This window comes from Dreissena polymorpha, chromosome 1 (genome assembly GCF_020536995.1).
Source record: "Dreissena polymorpha isolate Duluth1 chromosome 1, UMN_Dpol_1.0, whole genome shotgun sequence".
In the NCBI taxonomy this organism is placed as follows: Eukaryota; Metazoa; Mollusca; class Bivalvia; order Myida; family Dreissenidae; genus Dreissena; species Dreissena polymorpha.
The window spans coordinates 62,772,432-62,795,954 of NC_068355.1; the positions used below are offsets into that span (position 1 = coordinate 62,772,432).

The following is a 23,523-nucleotide window of genomic DNA, read 5'->3' on the forward strand; positions in this document are numbered from 1 at the left end:
AACTGCAACGGTTCATAACACTCATGTTTTCATTAACAGAACAACACATCAAGTACACCAGTAGTTATAAGGAAAATTTGGTCGTATTCGATTATACAGTTTTACTTCGTGCAAATATGAAATGAAACGTCCAGGCTTCATAAAGAGCAAACAAATATGCTAGTAGTTACGCTTGTTTGAATAAGTTAATATAGCACTATAACGAAAACTAAGCTGTTAATAAGAAAATGAACATGTGCGGTGTCTATAAGTTACATCAGAGCATATTTATTTTTCCAGTTGGATTTCGCTGTCAGGATTGAGTACAAATGATCAGGTTGCATTCCAATATGAAGGCCTTTACATTTGTACAAATAATAATATTTATACACGTGCAAGTTTAGACTATGACCACTTTTGTTAATCATATAAAATGGCAATACAGTAGATAAAAATTAAATGTCTAAACTTATTTGATTATCTGATAATAAACAAATACACTTAACTGTATAAGACATTAACTAATGACAAATCGTTTTCATTTTACCTGGCAAAGTTTGCAATATTTTTCTTTGCCAATCTCATATTGACCATCTTGCTAAAGGTGAAGTTAAACACATACAATAAATTTTATGCCATAAAACTGTCATTATATAATTCCAACTCAAACTGTAACCATTGTTTCGTTGCTAGATAGTATAGTAGAGCAATACATCAATATCAAATCATTATTGTCTCAAATATTAATTGTAAGCGATGTAAAAGTGTATATCTCTTCTAACAAAAGTTTAAACTTTAAATTTGAAAGCTAATTTGTAGATTACTTAAACGTGCTTCGTTAGATATAAAAACAATCTTAAAAAGGTTTATGGTGTACCCTACAAACAAATTATATATTTTGTGTTGAGTTTTCGATAAAGTTTTCTAAATTAATTAAAACAGCAGTCAATTTTGACGGAGTTACAATAGAAAATATCCGTTTTTTGAAACACCTTGAACCTTTGGACTCGCCTTCAAAGAATTTGAAGTTCGTGAGCTATAAGATTCAACGTGTACCTGTTGATGAACATCCGCGATAGAAATTAATAAGACGTATACAGAAATCAAACAACATTAGCACTTCGTGTCATTAGCATATATTGTACTATTCAGACTACACATTTTACCAAGTAACAACCAACCAAGGAATCAAACATACTCTTTAAATCATTATTCATTCAATACCGGAATTCAAATATCAGTCATATGTGGTGAGGTTAAGTTGGGTAGATCTGTTATCTTTGCATTGTCGTTACATTTATGGAAAACAGTTTATTTATTCGGAGCGCATAATCACTTGCATACAAATGGAGATGTTAATAATGTAAAAAATATCGTGACGATACGTGTTTAATATAAGTGTTTTTTTCAGAAATATGCAATTTAGATGTTTTATTTTGAACTTCAGAGTATCACAGAAGAAACCATGCGTATTATTTTTAATATACGTTACAAGTTCATATTTAATGAGATTGAGATGTTTTTTCACCGATTTAGCCATTTGTTTAAAAAGTTATTGCAATTTCAGATTTATAATAGATTATAAACAAAACATAACAATGACATATATATTTTATCATGACGTGCATCTTCATTATGTCATACAGCTACAAATACACTTTGGCTGCAAAATTATAATAATAATGCAGGCATATAGTAAACATACAAAACATACCAACAGCTTGTTATAAAAATGATTTATTTTGTGTACTTGAAATATATTATTGTAATTTATCTATAAAAAATACCTGAGAGAGAGAGAGAGAGAGAGAGAGAGAGAGAGAGAGAGAGAGAGAGAGAGAGAGAGAGAGAGAGAGAGAGAGCGAGAGCGAGAGCGAGAGAGAGAGAGAGAGAGAGAGAGAGAGAGAGAGAGAGAGAGAGAGAGAGAGAGAGAGAGAGAACCATCTTGTGGTTGAATTAAGTTTTAACCATCTTGTGGTTAAAGATAGTTTTAACCATCTTGTGGTTAAATTTAGTTTTAACCATTTCGTGGCTGAATATGGTTTTAACCATTTCGTGGTTGAATTTGGTTTTAACCATCTCGTGGTTGAATTTGGTTTTAACCATTTCGTGCTTCAATTTAGTTTTAACCATTTCGTGCTTGAATTCAGTTTTAACCATCTCGTGGTTGAATTTTATTTTTACAATGTTTATGTAATTATGGTCATTTATGATAGCTTAACTACGTTATGGTTGAATTTTAATTAAAAAAATCAACCAAATTAAAGCCACACCTGAACCATGAATCGCGAAATACATGAAAATTCAATTTTCTTATTATCGTGACGGGGCGGCTGGAGGACTTTTTAGGCCTATGCAAAATATTCTCCTTTTATAGGTTTAATTTCAAAGTCTTGGTAAACAATGTCGTTTGGTTTGATCATTCCGAGTAAGAATGCCGTGGTAATAGCACCTTTGCGGTCGAACGGTACGACGGGTTAGGAAGTTTTATATTACAAAAAAAAATCGAATGACTTAAGTAATTTATTTCTATATATAAAATGGATAACACAACGGTACAAGAGTTGATTCAACGGCGTATTCAGCAAATTGAAAATCCACCACCACAAGATGAGCATCTAAATACAAGACTTTTACAAGAAATAACATTTTCACAAAAACTTATGAATTGTAAAATAGCCGAAAGTCATAAACCTAATAAACAGTTTTATTTATGATCAGCCTATAATTGATTTGAAAAAGGATTAAGGTTCATTTCCATACCCAAACTGGGTTTGAAAATGACTATTACAAGTCTATTAGGCTTTTATTGTCAACCCATGAATTAAACGATTCGGGATAACCGAGCCACTTGACTAACGACTTGTTTCCGCGTTTTCGAATAACTTTTTCAATTCTATATACTTCTTGACTTGTCTTTTGTAGTTCTTGTCCATAAAACGTACACTGTATTTCCTTACCATTATAATCAGTGATTTTATACGTTGGTGGATCCGTATATTGAATTTGTGACACTGTAAACACTTCCTCAGTCCATCTAGGCGTATATCCTTTTTCAAATATTCCCTTTTTCATAGTGATTCTCACCTTATCGCCGACTTCAAATATTGGCTTACCGTACTTTTGAGGGTGTTTGGGGTACAAATTGAACCAAACTACGCTTTTGTTTTTTATGACTAGCATCAACAGGTGTCAGTTTGATTGATGAATGCTTTGTGTTGTTATAATCATTTACCATTTCATCTAAGACATCAATATATTTTCTGGTAGTGTTGGCTGAAAAATATTTGAACATCTTTTCCTTCATTATTCTGTTCCACCGCTCTACCACGGAACTTTTCTCTTCGTTATCTGTGGAATACAACTCGACTTCCAACGCCATTACATTTTCATTGTAGAAATCTTTTCCTTTATCGACACACAACTTTTGAGGTTGCCTTTCCTTAAATATTTTGTGAAATGCTTCTGCAACCTCAACTCCGGTTTAACTCTTTAATGGAACAATCCATCCATATTTTGAAAATACATCTATAACGGTTAGCAAGTATTTTACACCATTATTAAACTTAACAAAAGCTTGCATGTCTACTAAATCAGCAGCCCATATTTTATTCTTTTTCTTAAACGTTTTACAACGGGTCTATGCAGTTCGTCTGCGAGCTGATCAGTCCAGTTTAGTTCTTAAGCCACGACTTTTTTCCCCTTATAACCTAACCCAAACTTTGCCTTGGTAGATATTATTGGCTTTTTTATACTACGCTCAATTTGTTCACGGATCGTTGGTTATTTAATAACATCCATTTGTTCAAGCATAATTTTATCCGCTGCGTTTCTACTTGCTTTGTCTGTTGGTAAGCTAAATCATGATGGTAGGCAGCATTATCAACTCGATCAACTGGTTTACTCCAGTCTTTATAAGCACCAGTTGAAGATAATCGTTCGTTTGAATTAGTTCCAGGTCCTGCAAAGTTCATTCCTGGAATATGCATTTCACCGGAAAATTTAGCCAACGGAAGCTTTACTTTACTAGTTACCGAATTTAACGACGAAACCAAGTCTCCTCCAGTATAGTTTTTCCGCACCCGCTTTTACCAATAATAAGACCTCGTATTGATCTCGGTAAAAGTCTACTGTTGCATCTTTTTAAAATATCATCATTCCACGAAAGATCTGTAACTTCCAATTTAAATATAAATTATTTTTTCATTTAAAAATGTATTGCGTAAAGTGCAGAAGCAAAACTGAAACAGTTGATGTGGAAACTGTGCATTTTTTTTAAACTGTGTTTTAACACAACCTAAAACGACGCACTTTCCGCGAAGCATTGGTTTATTGTTTTTACTTACAACAGTTTGCACATCAACTGTTTCAGTTTTGCTTCTTTTTGCTGGTTTTTAATCTCAGAAGCAAGCAGGGTTTCAGTGCAAAAAATTACTAAAACTGTAATAAAACTTATTAAAGTAATATTTACCCCAGTTCCTATAAATATATTATCCAAATATCTGCACCTTGGGCACCTTTTCCAGAGCGTCCAAACTGCTCGCAATTAACGACGGCACTGACTTGATTTGAAATTTCTGGGAACATTGGGTGTAAAATAAACGATGCACTGATCTGTTGTTTATCAACTGGGCATGCCTTTGCTATAAAATACCAGAGTTCATGATTAGTTTGCATCCCAGAGCCTTATTATTTTGATAACCCAGGCCACATCGAGACAAAGCACAGATTAGGTTTGAAGTAGGGGAATTTAACATTGCACATTTACAAAGCATGAATCTAGAATCTTGACATAGATCTTACTTGTAAAAAAATAATGGTAAGTATAGATCAGGATTTGACTACTGTTACATACCTCACTAATTGAAAAAAACAACACTTTTTTATAAATAAAAATGGAAACAAGAGAGAGGGACATGTTATCAGAATTAAAACAAATTAGGATTAATACAAGTCTGAAGAATTCTTTTCGCATTATATTGAAAGGAAATAGCTCTCGAATTTGTTCTTCATTAAGTCCAACAATTCAACTAGATGTAGACAAAAATACGAAATGGCCTTAGTTAATTTGGAGACCTACTATTCATTTCCAAATATAGACTCTTTAAATAATAATTTTCGCTACTGTCCTGACGGAGAAAAATGGTTTGATATAAATATTCCCGAAGGTTCATACGAAGTTGATGATATTAACGATTACGTCCAACGAATAATGAGGGAAAATGGGCATTACAACTCTGTCTCGGACGAGTACGCTATATCGCTAGTGTCAAACGACAGCACACTTAAAACAGTACTAAATATAGCACAAAATTATAAAATAGACCTGACACCTGCAAACTCTATCAGAACGGTATTGGGGTTTAATGCAGAAGTATACGCATCAGGATATCACGAGTCAGAAAAGATTGTTAATATATTAAGTATTAGTAGCTTGAGAGTAACTAGTTATATTATTAACTCATCATATGTTAACAATTCGACTTACAACGTTATATTAAAAAAAATTCCATCAGTCGGATCCGGGTATAAAATTATGGAAACTCCAGTTTATTTGGTACATTTTTACTTGTTAATTTATCGACAATTTCGTCAATTGAGACAAAACTCACTGATCAAAACATAAACTTGTAAATTTGCGTGGTGAAGATCTTTTGATAAGATTTCATATAAGAGAAAAGTAAAAATAAATTAAGTCCTGTATAAAATGAGTCGTTACGAGAATGTAAAGTAAATATTAGCGAAGGTCAGAGGGAAAAAATTAAAAAAGCTATTCAAGCAGGAGAGGCAGTGGCTATCCGCTTATCACATAAGGATATATCCGGAGAAGATGTGTTAGCCCTCACTCAAGCACAGATCAACAAAATAACAAAAGCGTACCAAAGTGGAAAAGGAGTGATGATTAAAATGTCAGAAACACAAATAGAACACAACGCAACAGTTGAAGGGGGATTTATTGGAGCTATTTTGCCGATGTTGGCAACCGCGGGTAAATTTCTGATGTCAAGCGTTTTATCAGGACTTGCAACCGGCTTACTAACCGGTGTAGGAGCCGCAGCCGGTAGTATTGTTGTTAACAAAATTAGTGGATCAGGTGTTATGTATTTAAAGAAAAACGGAAGAGTTGTAAAGTCAAATAAGCAGGTAAAGGAATATATATAGCTCCGTGGAAGAAAGGTAGTTCGTTAGGAGAGGGGCTGTATCTTAAATCTGGAAAAGAAATGTACATGAGAACGGGAACAGGATTGCTACTAGGACCGAATTCACCATTTAGCAGTATTCCAATATTAGGGATGCTTCTATAAAAAAATATTTACATATATAAAAATGCAAAGATATAGTTTGCCAATTCACAAGTTTATCCACAAGTCTAAACGATCACCACCAGCGTCAGTTAAATGGTTGCCACACGAAAATCTTGCACATGCTGCAGAGCCACTGTATGATAAGTGGAACATTTTTGCGCAACAATCGCTGACTATTCAACCGAAAGCAGCACTAACTATTGCATCAAGAATATGTGTACGGCCTTTTCAAGGTGTTTGTTCGGTATCGCTCAGACAAAGTTTAAAAGAAAAGAGATGTAGTTTACATGATGGAACTATTGCTGAATATGTTAACGACATAATTGTTACAATTCAAAACAACTCAGACACTGCAGTAGATATCGATGAAGGTGAATCTTTATGTTTTGTTACACATCAGTCGTTTAAAAAAAAATATTTTTTTAAATATAAAAATGGAGTACAAAGTTTCTTAATGTAACGCATACAATACGTATGTTAGTGACGCTAAACTATATCCATCTCTACCACTAGTTGTCGTTCCGTCGGCTCCCGAACTGATTAGAGTTGAAGGAAGTGCTCAGTCATACAGACTTTTAAAGATTAACGAAATTCAGAAAGAAATTGCCGCAGAAGGAGACAAGCGTGCAAACTTGTCTATAAAGTATCACAGAGCAGTGAGAATTGTAGCAGGAGTAGACAACGCTCTTGTTGTTTCTTCAATGGTGTTAGGTCCTACGGGGATAGGAGTGTTGAGTACAATCATTGCAGCGCCAGTTGCAATAGCAATGGAAGGTGCTGCCTTAGGTTTAGGACTATTGTCTATCGTTGGAGGGGAGGTCAAACCAATAAAAAGCTTTCAATGAAAGCCGAAAAACACGAAAAATATAAAACACTCGCAGATGCAAAGTTAAATACAATAAGTGATCTTATATCAAAGGCGTTAGCAGACGATCAAATTTCTGATGAAGAATACTCACTGATTCTAAGTGAATTAGATAAATTCAATCAAATGAAAGAGGAAATAAGATCTAAAATACGAGTAGGTATAGACGAGGAAACAAAACAGTCTCTTATTGCAAAAGGACGTGAAGATGCAATTGTATCGTTTCAAAACATGTTTAGTAAAAAACAGACGAACACCTCTCAATCAACGTATAACGTCTTAAATCACGTTGAAAATCACGTCAAAAATTACGTTTAAAGTCACGTCAAAAATCACGTCTCAAATCACGTTGATAATTGCGTCTAAAATCACGTCAAAAATCACGTCTAAAAACATTATTATTTCTATTAAAAAATGTCTTTTTTAAAGATAACAGATCCGGACAAAAGGGACTCCATGGTGCATGAGTATCTTATGTTAAGAAATAAAATTCGTCAAGACTCTTTATAAAGCTAGAAGACATTGATCAACTCAGAGAACTAACAAAACTTTACAAACCTATCACCGATTTGCAAAGAGAGTTAAAAGAAGCAACGTCAAGTGCGATACAAGCACTGACAGCAGCATTAGCAGCTACAATACCTAATGCCATTACTTTCCCTCAATACCCAAGCATACAAGCAGAAGAGGATAAAAGACCGAAAGAAACATTAATAGAACTAGGTTCAATAGAAACTGAATACTTGAGATCGATGGCAGGCAAGCAATTAACCGATAAAACATTTGGACTGAATGATAAAGGTGGCGCTTTTTATATTGGAGATTCAGAGGTTAAACTATCTGGAGATTATATTATTGTTGGAGAAACAAAATATAATGGAACCCTAGGACTTTGGGAGCTAATAATAAAAGGGAATTAAAACGCATTCAATTTAATTACCATTTAATTACTCAATGGTATTGAAGATACCAGAGCAACAGAGTTACAACTTTTTGAGGAACGATGGAATGAAACTATGAACAAGTGTCAACTACATTCCTTCTTTATAGAAAAAGATTTAAGAAAATAGCATCATGAAGTTTATAGTTCAGATCATCATCGCACAAACACAGGAAGGAGCAGCAATAATGGGTGTAAATACTATATTAAATTGCTTGGTTGTATATGTACTGCTAAAAAATAATTCAAACAAGAAACGCCTGTCACAGAGAAAATAAAAATAAAATTATAAACCCGATGACCTATGCATGTAGATTACAACTGGGAAAGTTGGTCGTATGACGTCACAAGAATCAATGTACCCAGGAACAGAGAAAGAGTTATGACGTAATTGACAAGCGAAGACACGATGACGTGCACAAAATCCAGGGGCAGTACTGTAAAGTAAAAATAAAAATATTAATGGGGAGGTACTGCAAAATTGAACTACTAATAAAACAAGTTTAGGTGATTAAATATTAAGAATCAAGTGTATGAAATGGTAATTCCATTAAAGCGACATTATTGGAATCTAACAGTATATAGGTGTTTTGACAACTGACGACAGAAATGGTTTGATGTAAGATGTGTGTCTAAATGTAGTTTTCATGCAGAATTGTGCAAACGACACAAAGACACAATTATGCTCAAGTGTAAAAATGCTCATAATATCATTAATGATTCCAAATTTAAAGAGAAGAAAGAGATAGTGAATCAAAAACCATCAAGCACGTTTTTTTAAGTACATCAGCATCATATCCTTTTGATAAAAACGAGTTTATTAAATTGGAAAGTTTAATATGAACATTTTCATTAACATATTCTTATTTGCGGACACGCTTCAAAACATCTCCATAAAATGATGGATGGGAAATTCCATTATTTAAATGCCATTTAAAAGAAACATTATATTTTGAAATTAAATCACCATACTTTGAGTGAAATCTAGCGAATTTACTTCTAAGGTTATGTTAATATAAGATTACGATCATTAAAATCTTTAATACATGAACATGCTGCTGGCATAACGTACCAACTGCGAAATGGGAATACCATAGGAAGGACCTTTAGGGATGTTGCCATCTAGGAACGGAAAATTCACAATTTCAAAGTTAAGTCGTCCCGTTTGTCGTATAAACTAGTTTAAATCATATTATTATTAATAGTTAGATGTAAGTCTAAATACGCAGCGTATGTATTGGATTGAGACGATCTATTTAAGACTAGTTCGTTAGGGTAGATTTTGTGAATATATTGTTCAAATAATGGATTATCTTAATTAAGTATGTAATCAATGTACCTACTAGTAAGGTTAAAACATTGAATCAAATCTACTTGTTTAGTTCTAGATAATTCTAACATAAATTCGCTTTCATAACAATATAAACAAGAAATATCTTTAAAAAAGATATACGGCGTTGATAGTTCAACGAATGAGATCAAGGATAGCGAATGTCTTTTTCTGTGCAGCTCTTAGCTGCATCACACGCAGTACTGGATGTTACGCGGAGTTTTCGCGGCTTATTTTACATAATTACATATTGCTGGTCATAAACCTATAGATACAAAACAGATAACCAAAAGAAGAATGGAAGTGAAATTAAAACATATGAGTCAACCCGCCACACCCGAAGCATCCATATTTATAGGCGCGTTCTTCGAACAAACCTGTTTTAATGGTTTGTCGGGCATTGCTATTTGATTTGATTATTAACAGTATCGAGAATCATCGCGCTCATGCTTAATACATAAGTCAATATGGTGGAATAATTATTTTTTAATTAATCAAAAATAGTATTTATCATTGTATTGTTGAAAACACATTTAGAATCTATTATTGACATACCATAATTATATTGCTTTATATCTTCATTTAACATATTTCTGGTCTTAAGAACATTCCAGGTCACCTAGTTTATGGATAGCGTCTTTATTATATAACGATTATTTTACTGGCCGTGAACTCCGGTGATGACCTGTATATAAACTCTGACATTCACACACTAACCGCGAATTCACCCGATACCTCGCGGGTTGAAATGCAATGCATTAAAGTGAGGCCTCGCTTCCACTGCTCTTTATACTTTTACATGTTAACATGTTGACAGGAATATGGAAGTAAGTACTAAATATGAGAATATAGCCTTTAAGTATAAACGCTTTTGCGCTGGTAATTCTCTGAATATAAAAGGTGCACGCACAAGCTGTATTGATGTCGAGAATTGAGTGTAAAACTGTTCTATCTATTAAGCCTTTTCATTAGAGATAAAATTGTTTTATGCAGTAAAACAGTGTTACAAAGACGCGGATATGTTTCCAATGTTCTGGTGGTATACTCAAATCAGCCAATGGAATAAATGAAGTGTATTCATTCGTACCTAGCCGCGGGAAATTTTATTTGAATTTTATTGGACACTTACAAAGGTCAGGTAAGGTGAAAAGCTGGCTTAATACAGCTTACGCCGAAAAAAGATCAGCAATAAGTGGCGCACAATTAGTACCCATAGGAACGCCAATAATGTGTTTAAATATTTTACCATTAAATTCAACAAACAAGTTCTCCAGAAGAAAAGTAAGTGTTGCACAAAAGTCAAGACCAGTCCAAATGATGTAATTATCTAATATATGATAAGTTAAAAAAGCTGTTTTAGTGTTTAAAGCTAGATATGAACACTTCTCTCTAGCAAATGTTTTTTCAATCAAAGAAACTAGTCTTCCCCAAATGATCATCGAATGATAAGTGCTGACCATTGATGTTTGTTATTGGTTGAACATTTTGATTTATTTGCTGTTTATAAACGGTTATGACGACAGGCATTGAAATGATTGAAGGTTTTCACTGGAAACAAAGCCATGTTTAATCCAGACTAGTGTCAGGGGGCATGCGTATACGGGAGCTTACGGCGTTTAAGTGAGAAAGTTGGAACAAAACTTCCAAGATGGCGTCGTTTTAGTGTTTTTCGTCGAGGAGTAGCGGATATTTTCACCCGGTAAGCCAGTTTATATTTCTATTTCTTTTAAATGAATAAGCCCTTGTCGTTTAATTTCTTGACCTTCGAGATATTCGAATGTCATTTTCTCTCACAATAAACAGTATTTGTACATGTTAACGCTAAAATATAACATAAATCACGATTATTTTATTATCTCGAAGCGTTTTTATGTCTATTAATTCATTAAATGCCGAATCATAACGGGTTTACCCCCCTTTTTGGAACTAAACTTCCTTTTGAGCACATTTTGGGACCTGACTTCCAAATGATAAACAGCTATATCCTATGTTAGAAGGCTGTATGCTAAATAACTTTCGTGAATGAATTCCGCATTGGTACGAATGTTTTGGAAAACATTTTCACTTGAGGAAATCAAGAGTTATCTTTTTTATTAATTGTTATATTATTTATTTTTATTATTATATGTTTTATCGCGTACTTAACGCTAACATTTAGTGTATGTAATATAAGACATTCGACGGTATTATTAACACAGTGTAATTCTTACCTGTTTATTTTAACACATATAGATATACTTATGTTTGAATATGCATCAAACGGAATACTATGCCTTCTAAACGTAATACTATGCTTACTATTTTCAGATACCAAGACGCCAGTTATATATGTCGAGGATGCCAAGATTTAAAAAGACGGCGTAACGAAGTATGTACCGCTCTAGAAAGCGATGGTACATGAAAACCCACCAATAAAACAAAAATATTACGTCAAAGTACAACGCCAAACAATCACATGTACGTGCAATATAAGTGTAATGAAAAACAGAAAAGAGTAAAGCCGTTTCGATACTAGTATAAGGTTGCTGCCACTGTTGCGATTCGGAATACATGAAGCAATTTGGAATACCTGACACCTGCTTAGAAGATGCATATCGGTGGATGTTTATTTTATGAAAACTTAAATATTAGTTGTTTATATAATACAATGATATTTGACACGTTATACCATAACGATACTGATACATGTATGTTACTTTGATGTGACACATTTTGGACGACCTTCTTTTAAACAAGTTCTGAGTTGGTCCCTATATTATAATCGCAAAAAGTGAATTTGTAGTTGATGGAAAGATTTGTGCAAATGCAAAACACGATATGATTTCAGTAGAAGTGAGCAATATATACATGTATTTTTTTCTCTTTTATACATACGCGAATACATATTATTTAAGACTGTTGTATTGAGGGAATAACGTATTGGTTCACTGAGAAAGATTATTTCGTTTGTTCCTAACATTGCCTTCTTATCGTAAGTAATGTTAATATGTCAAATGCATAACGAAATAATTCCGAACCAAATCTTTTTTTATCATGTATGTAAGTGCTGAGTACAATTGAACATGTATGCAGAGAAATCGTTGGAAGAAATGACGTATCACAGATAATGGTTTATTTTCATAAAAAGGTGAGAAACTAGCATCATGACATATACGGAACATAACGTGTAATTACGTAGCACTCATAGCAATTATATGTCACACTTGTCTATGTAGAAAAAATAAAATAAAACAAACAAAAAAACACATAATACATCAGCTGTACATTTTTTTGTTTGGTTCGTTTGGTTTATTTGCTGTTTTAGTCCGGCTCTGTTGAAGGACCCTTTCTTGCATATTCTACATTTAAACTCATGTGGTCCATGAATGGGGAATGGTATCCCAGTCCTCCGCTAATTTTAAATTCCTAATTACGTAATGTTATACTGCAACGAAAGATGCACTTATTATCGCCCTTTAACCTTCATCCTCTGAAAAGACAGTAAAAGAATGGTTAAAGAAAATTTCATATCACAATAAGGTCGACACGTCATAAAAACAGTTAATTAATTAAAATATTACTGAAAAGGCTGATAAACATTCTATTTTCTTTTATATCTAATGATAAAATCTGACAGTTCTGCAGTGAAATAACAACAGTGAAGATACCACAATTGTTCTTTTCACCGATGAAAAGAACAAATTTTTGGAATTCCTTTCTCTATTTTTAGATTATCATATCAAGATGTACTTCCCTTGTTTATATCCTTGTTTATATTTTTTCTGTGATCACGAGTGAAACAAAATCAATATTCCACCGAATCCAACACGTTTTCTTTTAGTTGTATGCTTTTTTACCGTTTATTTACATTGTAAAAGAGTTTAACTGAAGAATTTCCCTGGAATAATGACGTAATTTCGTCAACAAAATGACGTCATATCAATGTATTGAGGCACGCCACGGGAGAAACTCCGAGAAAGGGTAACTTTTTAGCAAAAGGGAAACAGCTGTTAATTATTTTCTTGAAAAAGGGGCATAAAAGAAACAGAAAATTTGTTCATGCCAGTGTAAGATCGTTTGTTATTTCACTTGTGATCATAGAAAAATAATATTTTCTATGATCACTCGTGAAATAACAAACGATCTTACACTGACATTAACAAATATCCTCTATATCTCGTACATCACCCACCCCACAACCCATCTTCTTTGAAATCGGTGAATTGATTCAGTTGGTCGGCAGGTTTTGTGTACAGCATTTTTATAATTCGACAGTAAAATGATTAAGAAAACACTTATATAGCTACACATAAAATGCTATAAAACTATAATATTGAAGTACACATATAAACTTTATTATAGATGGGTAGGTATTTCGTGTCAATCTCTTTCACATATGAAAGAGCTGTTGGTCATTTGGAAGTCATGTTATGCTGCTTAAAGTTCATATAGATGCATAACTTAATTTAGATTAAGCAAAATAAAACACTAGGTATTTGCCAAGATTCATAAGAGTCAAATATATACGAGAAGTTAGAGCTGATCGTGCGCAGAGAGACTTGCTCATATAGAATTGAAACTCGTATTGCTTTCTTTCGAAATAATTTCATGACTGAACTAAAATGCAATACGCCAGGTGTTTTTTAATATGCGGATTAATGATTCATTTAGATCCATAATTAATGAACGCCTCAATATTTTCAAAAATTAACACCATATTAATGTTCACCGACTTTTACATACAGATTTGATATAAATATTATAGAGCTGAACAAAAAAATACATTAAGCCCTGTTTTCCCGGCACACGCGCTGGACATACACCTTTAAAAAAACGCTTTACCAAATCCAGTACTTGTTCACTTAATATATTGTAAACAATGACGGTTGAAATCCGTACGTGGGGATTTTTTCTGGTAACCAAGAGCGACGTCAACGTTCATGAAGCTTTTCATTCATAAATGTATATATGCGTCGGGTGTCAAAACCAGCATCACCGGATGTAAACACTATTTTTGACCTGCATATTATCCGCTGCTGTGTGCACCCGCCAATTAGTTTAAAATTGATTCCGAACCGGTAAGTCGATTACATAACATCAGAACATAATATCCCTTCAAAAAAAAGGCGCTATGCTGCTTAATAGTACATGTATATTGCAAAAAAAGTGAAGCTCCCCACGTATTATGTCGCAGTTTATAACAATACAAGTTATGTTTCATCTTTTGTAATGTAGCTTGAGGTTTCGAATCTTTGAAAAGTATGAAAGAGTTGTATATTTAAACAGATGAAACGTTCTTTAAAACATTCATATCAATGGTAAATTCATTCACGACAGAAAGTTCGTGTATTACCTTCTTACATGGGTATGAGCTTTATTGGTCATTTGGAAGTCATGTCCCAAAATGTGCTTAAAAGGAAGTCAATTCCTAAAGAGGGGTTAAACCAAAAGTTTTTGGCAATGAATTAGTTATAAGAGATAAAACGGCGTCTGGAAAATGAAACAATCGTGATTTTAGTTATATTTTACTGTACACGTGCATCAATACTGTGTATTATAAGAGAACATAATATTTGTACATCCCATTTCACGAACGTCACGGAAGGAGACAACGGATTTGTGGACGGTTTTCCTTCAATAACTTTTTTATCCCGACGTCTACGATCTTGAAACAAAAAACCGAGGGAAGCACAAACACCGGAGAGCCGAAAGGGCGTATTCATTAAAAATAATTATAAATACAAAGGGGCTTACCGGGTGAAAATATCCTCTCTTCCTACAAGAAAACCCAACAAACGACTCCATCTTTGAAGATTTGTTCAAACTTTCTCCCTTAAACGCGGTAAGCTCCCGTATTCGCATGCCCCCCTGGGTGTTATAGTTAATTCTATCACACATCATATAATTGTATGTGATTTTAAGTGTTATAATTAAGTTCAACAAATGTGTTATAAATCGCATATTTGTGATATGTATGTGTAAACTTTTTGAATAACAGCATACACACAAGTTTTTATTTCCAATCCGGAACTTGTTATAGACAAAGCACATGCGCACAGTAACAAAACTCGGAAATCAATCAGAAAAGTCAGATAGATGGGAAACATGTAGATGATATTCTAATCAATATACAGAAGACATATAGTCCATAAGTTTAAATGTTTAAAACATAGTAACATATATGTGGCTCGTTCTGAGATTTTTGGTCAAAATGGGGTATATGGGCGAAATTGAGTTATTAACATTTTTAGAAGCCTCAATGTATAGTTAACACAGAAAAAATATAGATTTTGCCATATTCTTCTTTTTAATGTTAAAAATATGACCGTAAAAATATTTTCTGAAAATTTAACCATGCATTATTTTTATTTACCTGAAGACTCACAGCACACCCCAAAGCATTGACATTTTCGAGGAGTTTTAAAGTACATCGGACCCACTGCCTGTGCCTGTTGAGGATAGAACACCTGTTGGCTGTAGTCGAAGCTGTAGTGGACCGTGGCATCTGTGGCTTTTGATCTTTGTCCTGTTATGAGTATGAAGTTTAAAAAAAAAATCATTACTATTTTGGCTTTGCACACAATTGTTAATTACATTTGTTAATAAAATGTATTGTTAAACCACTGCTAACATGTCAAAAGTATTAAAATATATTGATAGATATGTTTACTATCAAACCTAGCTAATTATATAAAAAATATACCATTAACACTAAGTGAACATGCCTTTATAATTGTATTTACAATTTTGTTTTAATTTATTCATATAACATCTTGGAAATCTATAAGTAACATTTTTGTTTATCAAAATGACATTTTAAATACAAGCAAAAACATAATTGTAATCACTTTTTTAGCATAAACTTGACTAATCACTTTTGTAAAATACCTCTTTTTTTATTTGCATCTGAAAATTGATCAAACTCAAGCTTTGTCCTCTCACATTGCTCCCTGTAATGATCTCTCTGGCATTTTACTTTCTCTAAATGTTTTTGATAATTTTCTAATTTAATTTGTTTCTCTTCTTCTGTGATGTTACCAGACTTTGTAATGTTTTCTACATGTTTTTGACATTTTAAACACAGATCAGTGGCAGGCTTCATCACCAACAAATATGGACACTGTTCTAACCATATTTTCCTAAAAGTGGAAGGCCCCACTTGTTTCTGGCCAGTTCGGTCAAGTGCACCACAATACAATTCATATATATCACTTTTGTTTTTGTCTGATGGAAGGAGGATACACTTTTCATTGGCCTGTGGTGTTCGTCCAGGTAGTGGCATTCCATTTTGGCTACTATAATTTTCAAGAAATGTTTTTACCATCTGGACATCTTGTAACTTGAGTGTGTGTTTAGGCAGTTTCTTGTTATTTCCATGTACTCTGGCTTCAAGACTGTTTACATCAATGGAGCTACCAATCGAAATAATTGTGTTTTTAGACACACCATGAGCGAAAGCAAATGTATTGCGACAAACTACTTGCCCAGCAAAGTAAAAATTCTGCCTTTGCCGTTTTCTATCCACTGCTTTTCTTTTTAATCCAACTGTTACTGGTCCACTCTGCGTATGATTGAAAATTTGGTATTTTACAATCAAATCTAGTTCCTGTTTTGATTTTTCCAAACAAGAAAGCCTGTACGAAATAAGAGTACCCCAGTTTACAACTGAGCTGCATGGTTTGTTTGAGTACAGACGGGTACAACCACAGCCATTTATTTTAAAAGATTGTTGCTTTATGCCTTCTGTATCTAAATAATTACTTTCATTCAAAGAGTTAACATTTTCGTTGCAATCATTATCAATATCAGAACAAGAGTCACAATCATCAGAACCGTCATTTTCATTATTGTCAAAGTACAGTTCACCAACTAATTCTAACTCTTCGTGAAAGTCTGGGTCTTGATGGCAGGTAAGTTCAGGCGGTACAGTGCTACAACTAGCACATGATAATTGACTGTCTGCCATTTCAAAAGATTAATATTTGACCGAAAATTCTACATTTTGTGTTAATGTAAACAAACAAATGTCAAAGAAGGTCACGGTAGCCATTTTGTTCGTTTTCGTTTCCGGTTTGTTTAATTGTCAGGTTTTCCATTAATTTTTTAACATTTAAAATCAGGTCACACGAAACAGTCTCGCGTTTCAAAAACTAACACTTACCTTTATCGAAAACCAGTAAAATCCACACTGAAACGATACATATATTATCGAAATGTGTATCGATAATCGTCCAAGGTTGAAATTTTATCAATTACTGAATGGCCTACGAATGTAAAAGGGGAGTAAAATCTACAACATAGCGAGAAGTCAATTTTGATTAATAAATTATACACAATCATAATTATATTTTATAGATTACGGGAATTCATATCTAACAAATAATTTGGTAAACTTTTTGACGTTTATATTTGGTTTTCGTAATTGTCAAAGATTTATCTGCAGATTGCCTTTATCTGCAGATTGATATAGAAAATATGCGCGTGTTTAAATTTTAATTTCAAATTAAAAGATTATATACGTTGAAGGAATAAACTGTTATTGAATTGATAAAGTATTTTGTGATATGATAAAAGAAAAAGAAGGCATGAATGAGGAGAGAGAACAAATATCAAATGGTTGGCAACTAAAATGTCTTTGTATTTTTGAATATCTCTGCATATGTTTGTAGATTGTTCAGTTGTGATTATTTGATTGCAAAAGATCGCCATACCTTAGAGCATATAGTGTTGGGTAGATATTTCTATAGCACATTATTTATTGTCTAAATATATGGTTCTCTGGGCTGTTCAAGAAGTAGAGGTTACAGGCTTCGATTACTCTGCACGTTGGGCAATTAACTGAGTCTTTTGTATTTAAATATCGGCACCGATAGCAATGCAAATAGTTTAGAGGCAATTTTGTAATATTTGGACATCACGAGATTCATAATATAAGTAGTTTTTGATAGATTCTATGTTTGCATGCAAAAAATTATAACACAAGAATATGTTCGCACGGCTATAGGGAAAATATGCATATTTCATTCTGAACCAAAAAGTGCAGTTGTGCAGGGATTTAAGTGACTCCCGACCAATTTATGCTAGAGGTATTTCAATTGGTACTAGTTTTGTACTGCCCGAAGTTATTATGGCTTCTTACTGTTGATTTGTTTTCCATTTTGAATTTTTCGGCAGGTGTACAACATTTTTTTAAGTTCAAGTGACTTTCTATCAGTTTAAATTAAGTATTTCGCATCATGTTTATCATGTTCTTCATTATAATTTATATGAATAATCCATTTAAATATGTGACGAAATAAAATTGTGTGTGCATATAGTAACCTCAGTGCCATATTGTTCATGTAGACTATGGGATGGGCGAGCCTGTATCTACACATTACTTCACTTACGTTTGTTTATTGACAGTTAAATATTGTAGTAAAACACAGACTGAATCGTGTCAAACATGTGTTTAATGGTGGCTGGTTAATTTATTTTAATTTCCAAGGAAATCTTACTGGCACTATTTTAAAGTGAAATATTTTGCGTAATGGTGTCTATTATGTTTACAGGACTTACATTATTTTTTGTAAGTTGACTACGTCAGCACATTTGAGTCGCGTGCATTTTTAAGTTAAAAAGTTGTTTTCTAATAATGCCTTGAAGGATTAAAACGTTCGTCTTTGTAAGATAACAACATTTACCAAGTATAATACGAAAACAAGTTAACGGAAAAATACCAAGCTATCTTCTTTTTTGGAGTTGATAGTGGGAAAAACAACATAATTATATTAGCCTAATCGTTGACCTTGGCCTTTTAGTAAATTAAGCATTTGGATTAAGGTCCACGAATAATCGTGTCAAAAAGAAGTATTACTTTATATTTATTTCGTGAATTATCATACTGTTTACAAATATTGATGTCGATGAATTATTTTGATAATGTTGAACATTAAGTATTTGGTTTTTTTTTCGAGTATTACAAATGTTTGGTATATATCGTGCGATATGTTTTATTTATGTTGATGATTTAATTGAGTTGATCACTTATATATTTAAAAAATCTACATCTTATTTATTTAAGATTGTGTTTAAGATTTGGGCCTTCGTATGTACACAATTATTAACAAAATAAATTTAATAAAAAAATAAAATATTATCTTTCAAATGTACGTCATGTGATAATGTCATTGCGATACGACTGTTAATTGATACATCCTGCATTTGCGCCACCTCCTATCATAAGCGCCATCTCCTAAGCATTGGCTCCATCTCTTTAGGAACAAATGCAAAATTATCTACTATGTCGAATGGGTTGTGATTGTATGTTTCTGTGTATTTTTGGATGAAGTGATCTTTGCTGAATCGCACTACATTGCCCATTTTAAAAATAATGCGAAATATGTTGCAAGAAACATATATAACCTAATCATCTTGTAAAATTATCCACGACATTTCAAAACATCCGGGCCTGAGCGCCACCTCGGAAGTTGCATTGGCTCATTTATTAATGCCCCGCAAAAATGAGGTTGCGCGCGTGATTAACGGCCGTGCTCATACACCAACGTATTTGATGGAAAAAATATTGCATCCCCTCTTATATTTTATGTTCTCAGCGTCCAATATAAAATCTAACGCTTTCACTTAAAGCCACTTTTTTCTTTTGCCAATAAAACTCTTTATTTTACTGAGAAAGCAAATACTAAAACTGGGTTCTCAGCAGCTTTATATATTAAGAGGATTAAAACAGTTATAAATCAACGGACTTATGTAATGTATTAAAAATATATAGGACCTGCAATATTTTACATGTATGCATATAGCTGAATATTAAAATTAAACCTATAGATAAGTTGCATTCCGAATAAACTTAATGAATTAATTAACTCAAATACTGATGACAGATATTTAAAGGGCTTTTCCACATAATCGAATGATGAATTTTACCTAACATGATAACGGCCCGTGCCAACAATATTGTCATCAAGATTAACTGCAGCCAAAAGTGTGTCCTCTGTACAGTGCTTAAACGTCGTATCAGGATGTGTTAAGATTATTTCCAGTAACACATATTTTGAGATTATTTAATGCACGTAATTATCTATGTCCAAAATATTGCATTGTTTAACTTAAATTGTATCTCTTGACACTGTTGGACATCCATTGTAACGCACAGTTCTTACGTCGATCAATATCTGTGCAAAGTTGTCTTCAAATAATACAATGCATGGGAAAGTAAGAAGGCAGACATGATTCTTTGAATTACACACTAGATTCCCCTAGCATGGTAGTATACGTTTAACTGTTACACGTCCGGCACCTTCTTTATGAAGCGAGAAGTTTCATACTTGATTCCTATAGTTATATACGTGAGCAAACTATTCATGAAATTATAAACACGGAACCAGTATAGAATTGGACTTTCGGGGAAGAATTCCAATAAAACATTCTCTATTTGAACGTACATGTATATGCTATATAACAGTATTTTAAAACACAGAAATACTTGACATTTTTATAAACAATTACATAGAAAAATAAGAAAACAATAAACCTTTGCATAAAATATATAATACGTAATTGACAACGTAAACTGGCTTAACAATTCATTTTTATGTTATTCATTAAATGTCGCAACATAAACATTGTACACGATATTTACACACACAAAACTTACTGTCAACATGACCCACATGATCATATAACAAACACATAACAAGTGTCAAACAATAAAAGAATTACAAGGAATATAATAAAATAATTAATTATAACATAACAATCCTGTTTCGAGTTATATACTAAAAAACAATGAGTAAGTGTAGCTTTCAAATCAATGCTAAGTATTTTCTATGCAGGCAATTAACACAATATAATGGAACATCATCTCAGCTTATTATTTTCGCTGAAAATAACCACCATTTAAATGTCAATAACAAAAGTATAAAGAAGTAAAGATACAAAGACACACTCATGAAAACTACGCGGGATTTGTTGTCTGACAGTTTATTCAATACTTGTACATAGTAAATCCTCTTTACATACATTAACAAAGAATATGTCAACATGATATTATTAAACGCATTCCCACTTCCGTATTTTGTGGAAAAAACAACAGTTAAAACAAGGGACAAAATTGTCACAAAACCAGGTTTTCATTGTGAAAAAAAATCTGATAAAGGGAGACAACTCAAACTAAACTTTTGAAACGAACAAACAAAATTAACCCCCTTTGTAAGTTTGTTTTAAAATAAATCTATTTTTAGTCGTGGCGACCTTGACATTGGAGATATTGACGTGATTCTTTCGTGCGACACACCGTTACATGATGGTGAACAAATGTGCCAAATGATTTTAAAATCTCATAATGAATGACATAGTTATAGCCCAGACAAGCTCATTTATGGCTATTTTTTACCTTTGAACTCAAAGTGTGACCTTGACCTTGGAGATATTGACGTAATTTTTTCGCGCGACACACCGTGTAATGATGGTTAACAAATGTTCCAAATGATTTTAAAATCTCACAATGAACGACAAAGTATGGCCCGGACAAGCTTGTTCCGCCCGCCCGCCAGCCCGCCAGCCCGCCAGCCCGCCAGCCAGCCAGCCCGCCCGCATTCGCCAATCTAATAACTTGTTTTTTCCTTCGGAAAACCTGGTTAAAAAAGGTATAATTTTTACATAAATGACAATTACATTTGAGTAGTTCCGTTTGTATTCATACATAAATAAATCAACAAACATTAATTCGTATTAGATATATCATGAACATTTAAAAATTCAGACCACAGAGTGAGTGATTATTTTATATAAAAAAGATAGTTAGTTTAGTTTTAATCTGTTACTAGTTGTTTTAAATATTTATATACCGATTGCCTTATATAAGTTAACGTTTGATATATTTTTTCTTATTGTTTGGTGTCTTGGGCACACACATGCAAAATGATATTTATCTTCAATATTGTTCGTGTTACAAATTGAGCAGTGTCTTCCTGTTTCGGTGTATTATTTCATACATATCTACCTACTGGATACGTTATGGATGTGCCGACATAAACAGTCTTCCAAAAAAGAATCATTTCAGACTTTTGGGGAGAAGATCAAGATTTTATTCATACTTCAGCTTTTCTTAAAATTGCCTATGTATTTCTAAAACAGAGCTCTTTCTACGGTACCAAGCTTTTCTTGTTTGAAGGTGTCAAAAATCATTTTTTTACAAATACCGGGTAATTACACATTCTTTAGCGTTAATCTTATGAATGTTATTACTTGAATTGGTCAGCATGACACACGCGTTCGAACTCATTCTTTAAGATGTGTTTGTGATTGAGCTCACGATTGTGTCGCAGATGTTTCTCAACAATGACTATGCAGTTGAAGATTGGCTCCACTGTGCTCTGTCCAGCTCATAATCCAGTCTGCTCTTTTGCCAGCACTCATCGGCCGTACGCTGCAGTCGGTTAATGGGGATACCTAGCATGACTTTGCTGCGAAGGTTGATGAGGCTGATGATGCGGTAACGACTTGAGGTTGCCATTTTTCGGTAGGTGTATGATTATAGACTCGGTTCACTTCTTATCCACCCAAATATTCTAACAGTGTGCCTTTATTGCTGCGCTCGATGCCTCTCCTCCGTTTGTAATCAGCTCGGAAGTGACGTTGTCCACTCCCGGAGATTTGTTTTTCCTTAAGACTGCACACTGCCATTAGTATGTACGGACTTTCCTCGTCTGCTTCTGGTCTGGTAAAACAATAATAAACAAATATGCTTGTAAATATCATATTCATTGATATTATATATCGCAGACAAGCCAACGCGTGTGTTTAAATGACGGGATTTTACCACGAGTGCTCACGGAGTGTCTCGAGTTTGTGTCGACTATTCAGACTTAACTATTGATTCGCGAATATGCACACTTGTCGCATATATCCGTATTGGAAAGGCGGACAAGGGAGCGGAGAAAAAAGGTAATCATGTCATAAGAAATAAACAGCACACATGTATAAGAAATTTACATCGTGAACGAATGTCACGGAAAATAGTGTTTGTAAATCGAAGTTAAGTCTACTTAAGGAGGAAAAACCCATTACGGGCGTTAATATTTACCCCCAAACTGCTTTGAAGGTAGCGCACCTCTAATGATTT

At 33.4% G+C, this 23,523-nt stretch overlaps 2 protein-coding genes across 3 annotated transcripts in view; one reads left to right on the forward strand and one right to left on the reverse strand.

Annotated features, from left to right (window-relative positions):
• LOC127832139 (2-amino-3-ketobutyrate coenzyme A ligase, mitochondrial-like) overlaps positions 1–23,523 on the forward strand; it is a 217,978-nt gene that overhangs the window by 128,750 nt on the left and 65,705 nt on the right. The gene's annotated exons all lie outside the window — the stretch shown is intronic.
• On the reverse strand, positions 15,760–17,676 carry LOC127832144 (uncharacterized). 2 transcript variants are annotated; one of them, XR_008026709.1, is made up of 2 exons: positions 17,560–17,676; positions 15,760–15,924 (listed from the first exon to the last, which is right to left on the reverse strand). XR_008026709.1 is itself a non-coding variant. In XM_052357422.1 (2 exons), exons 1-2 carry the CDS (start codon positions 17,362–17,364, stop codon positions 15,764–15,766), a joined length of 1,239 nt encoding a protein of 412 aa, XP_052213382.1. In that variant the 5' UTR covers positions 17,365–17,504; the 3' UTR covers positions 15,760–15,763. The 2 variants fall into 2 exon arrangements, 1 of the variants encoding a protein (XP_052213382.1); XM_052357422.1 differs by lacking the exon at positions 17,560–17,676 and adding an exon at positions 16,287–17,504.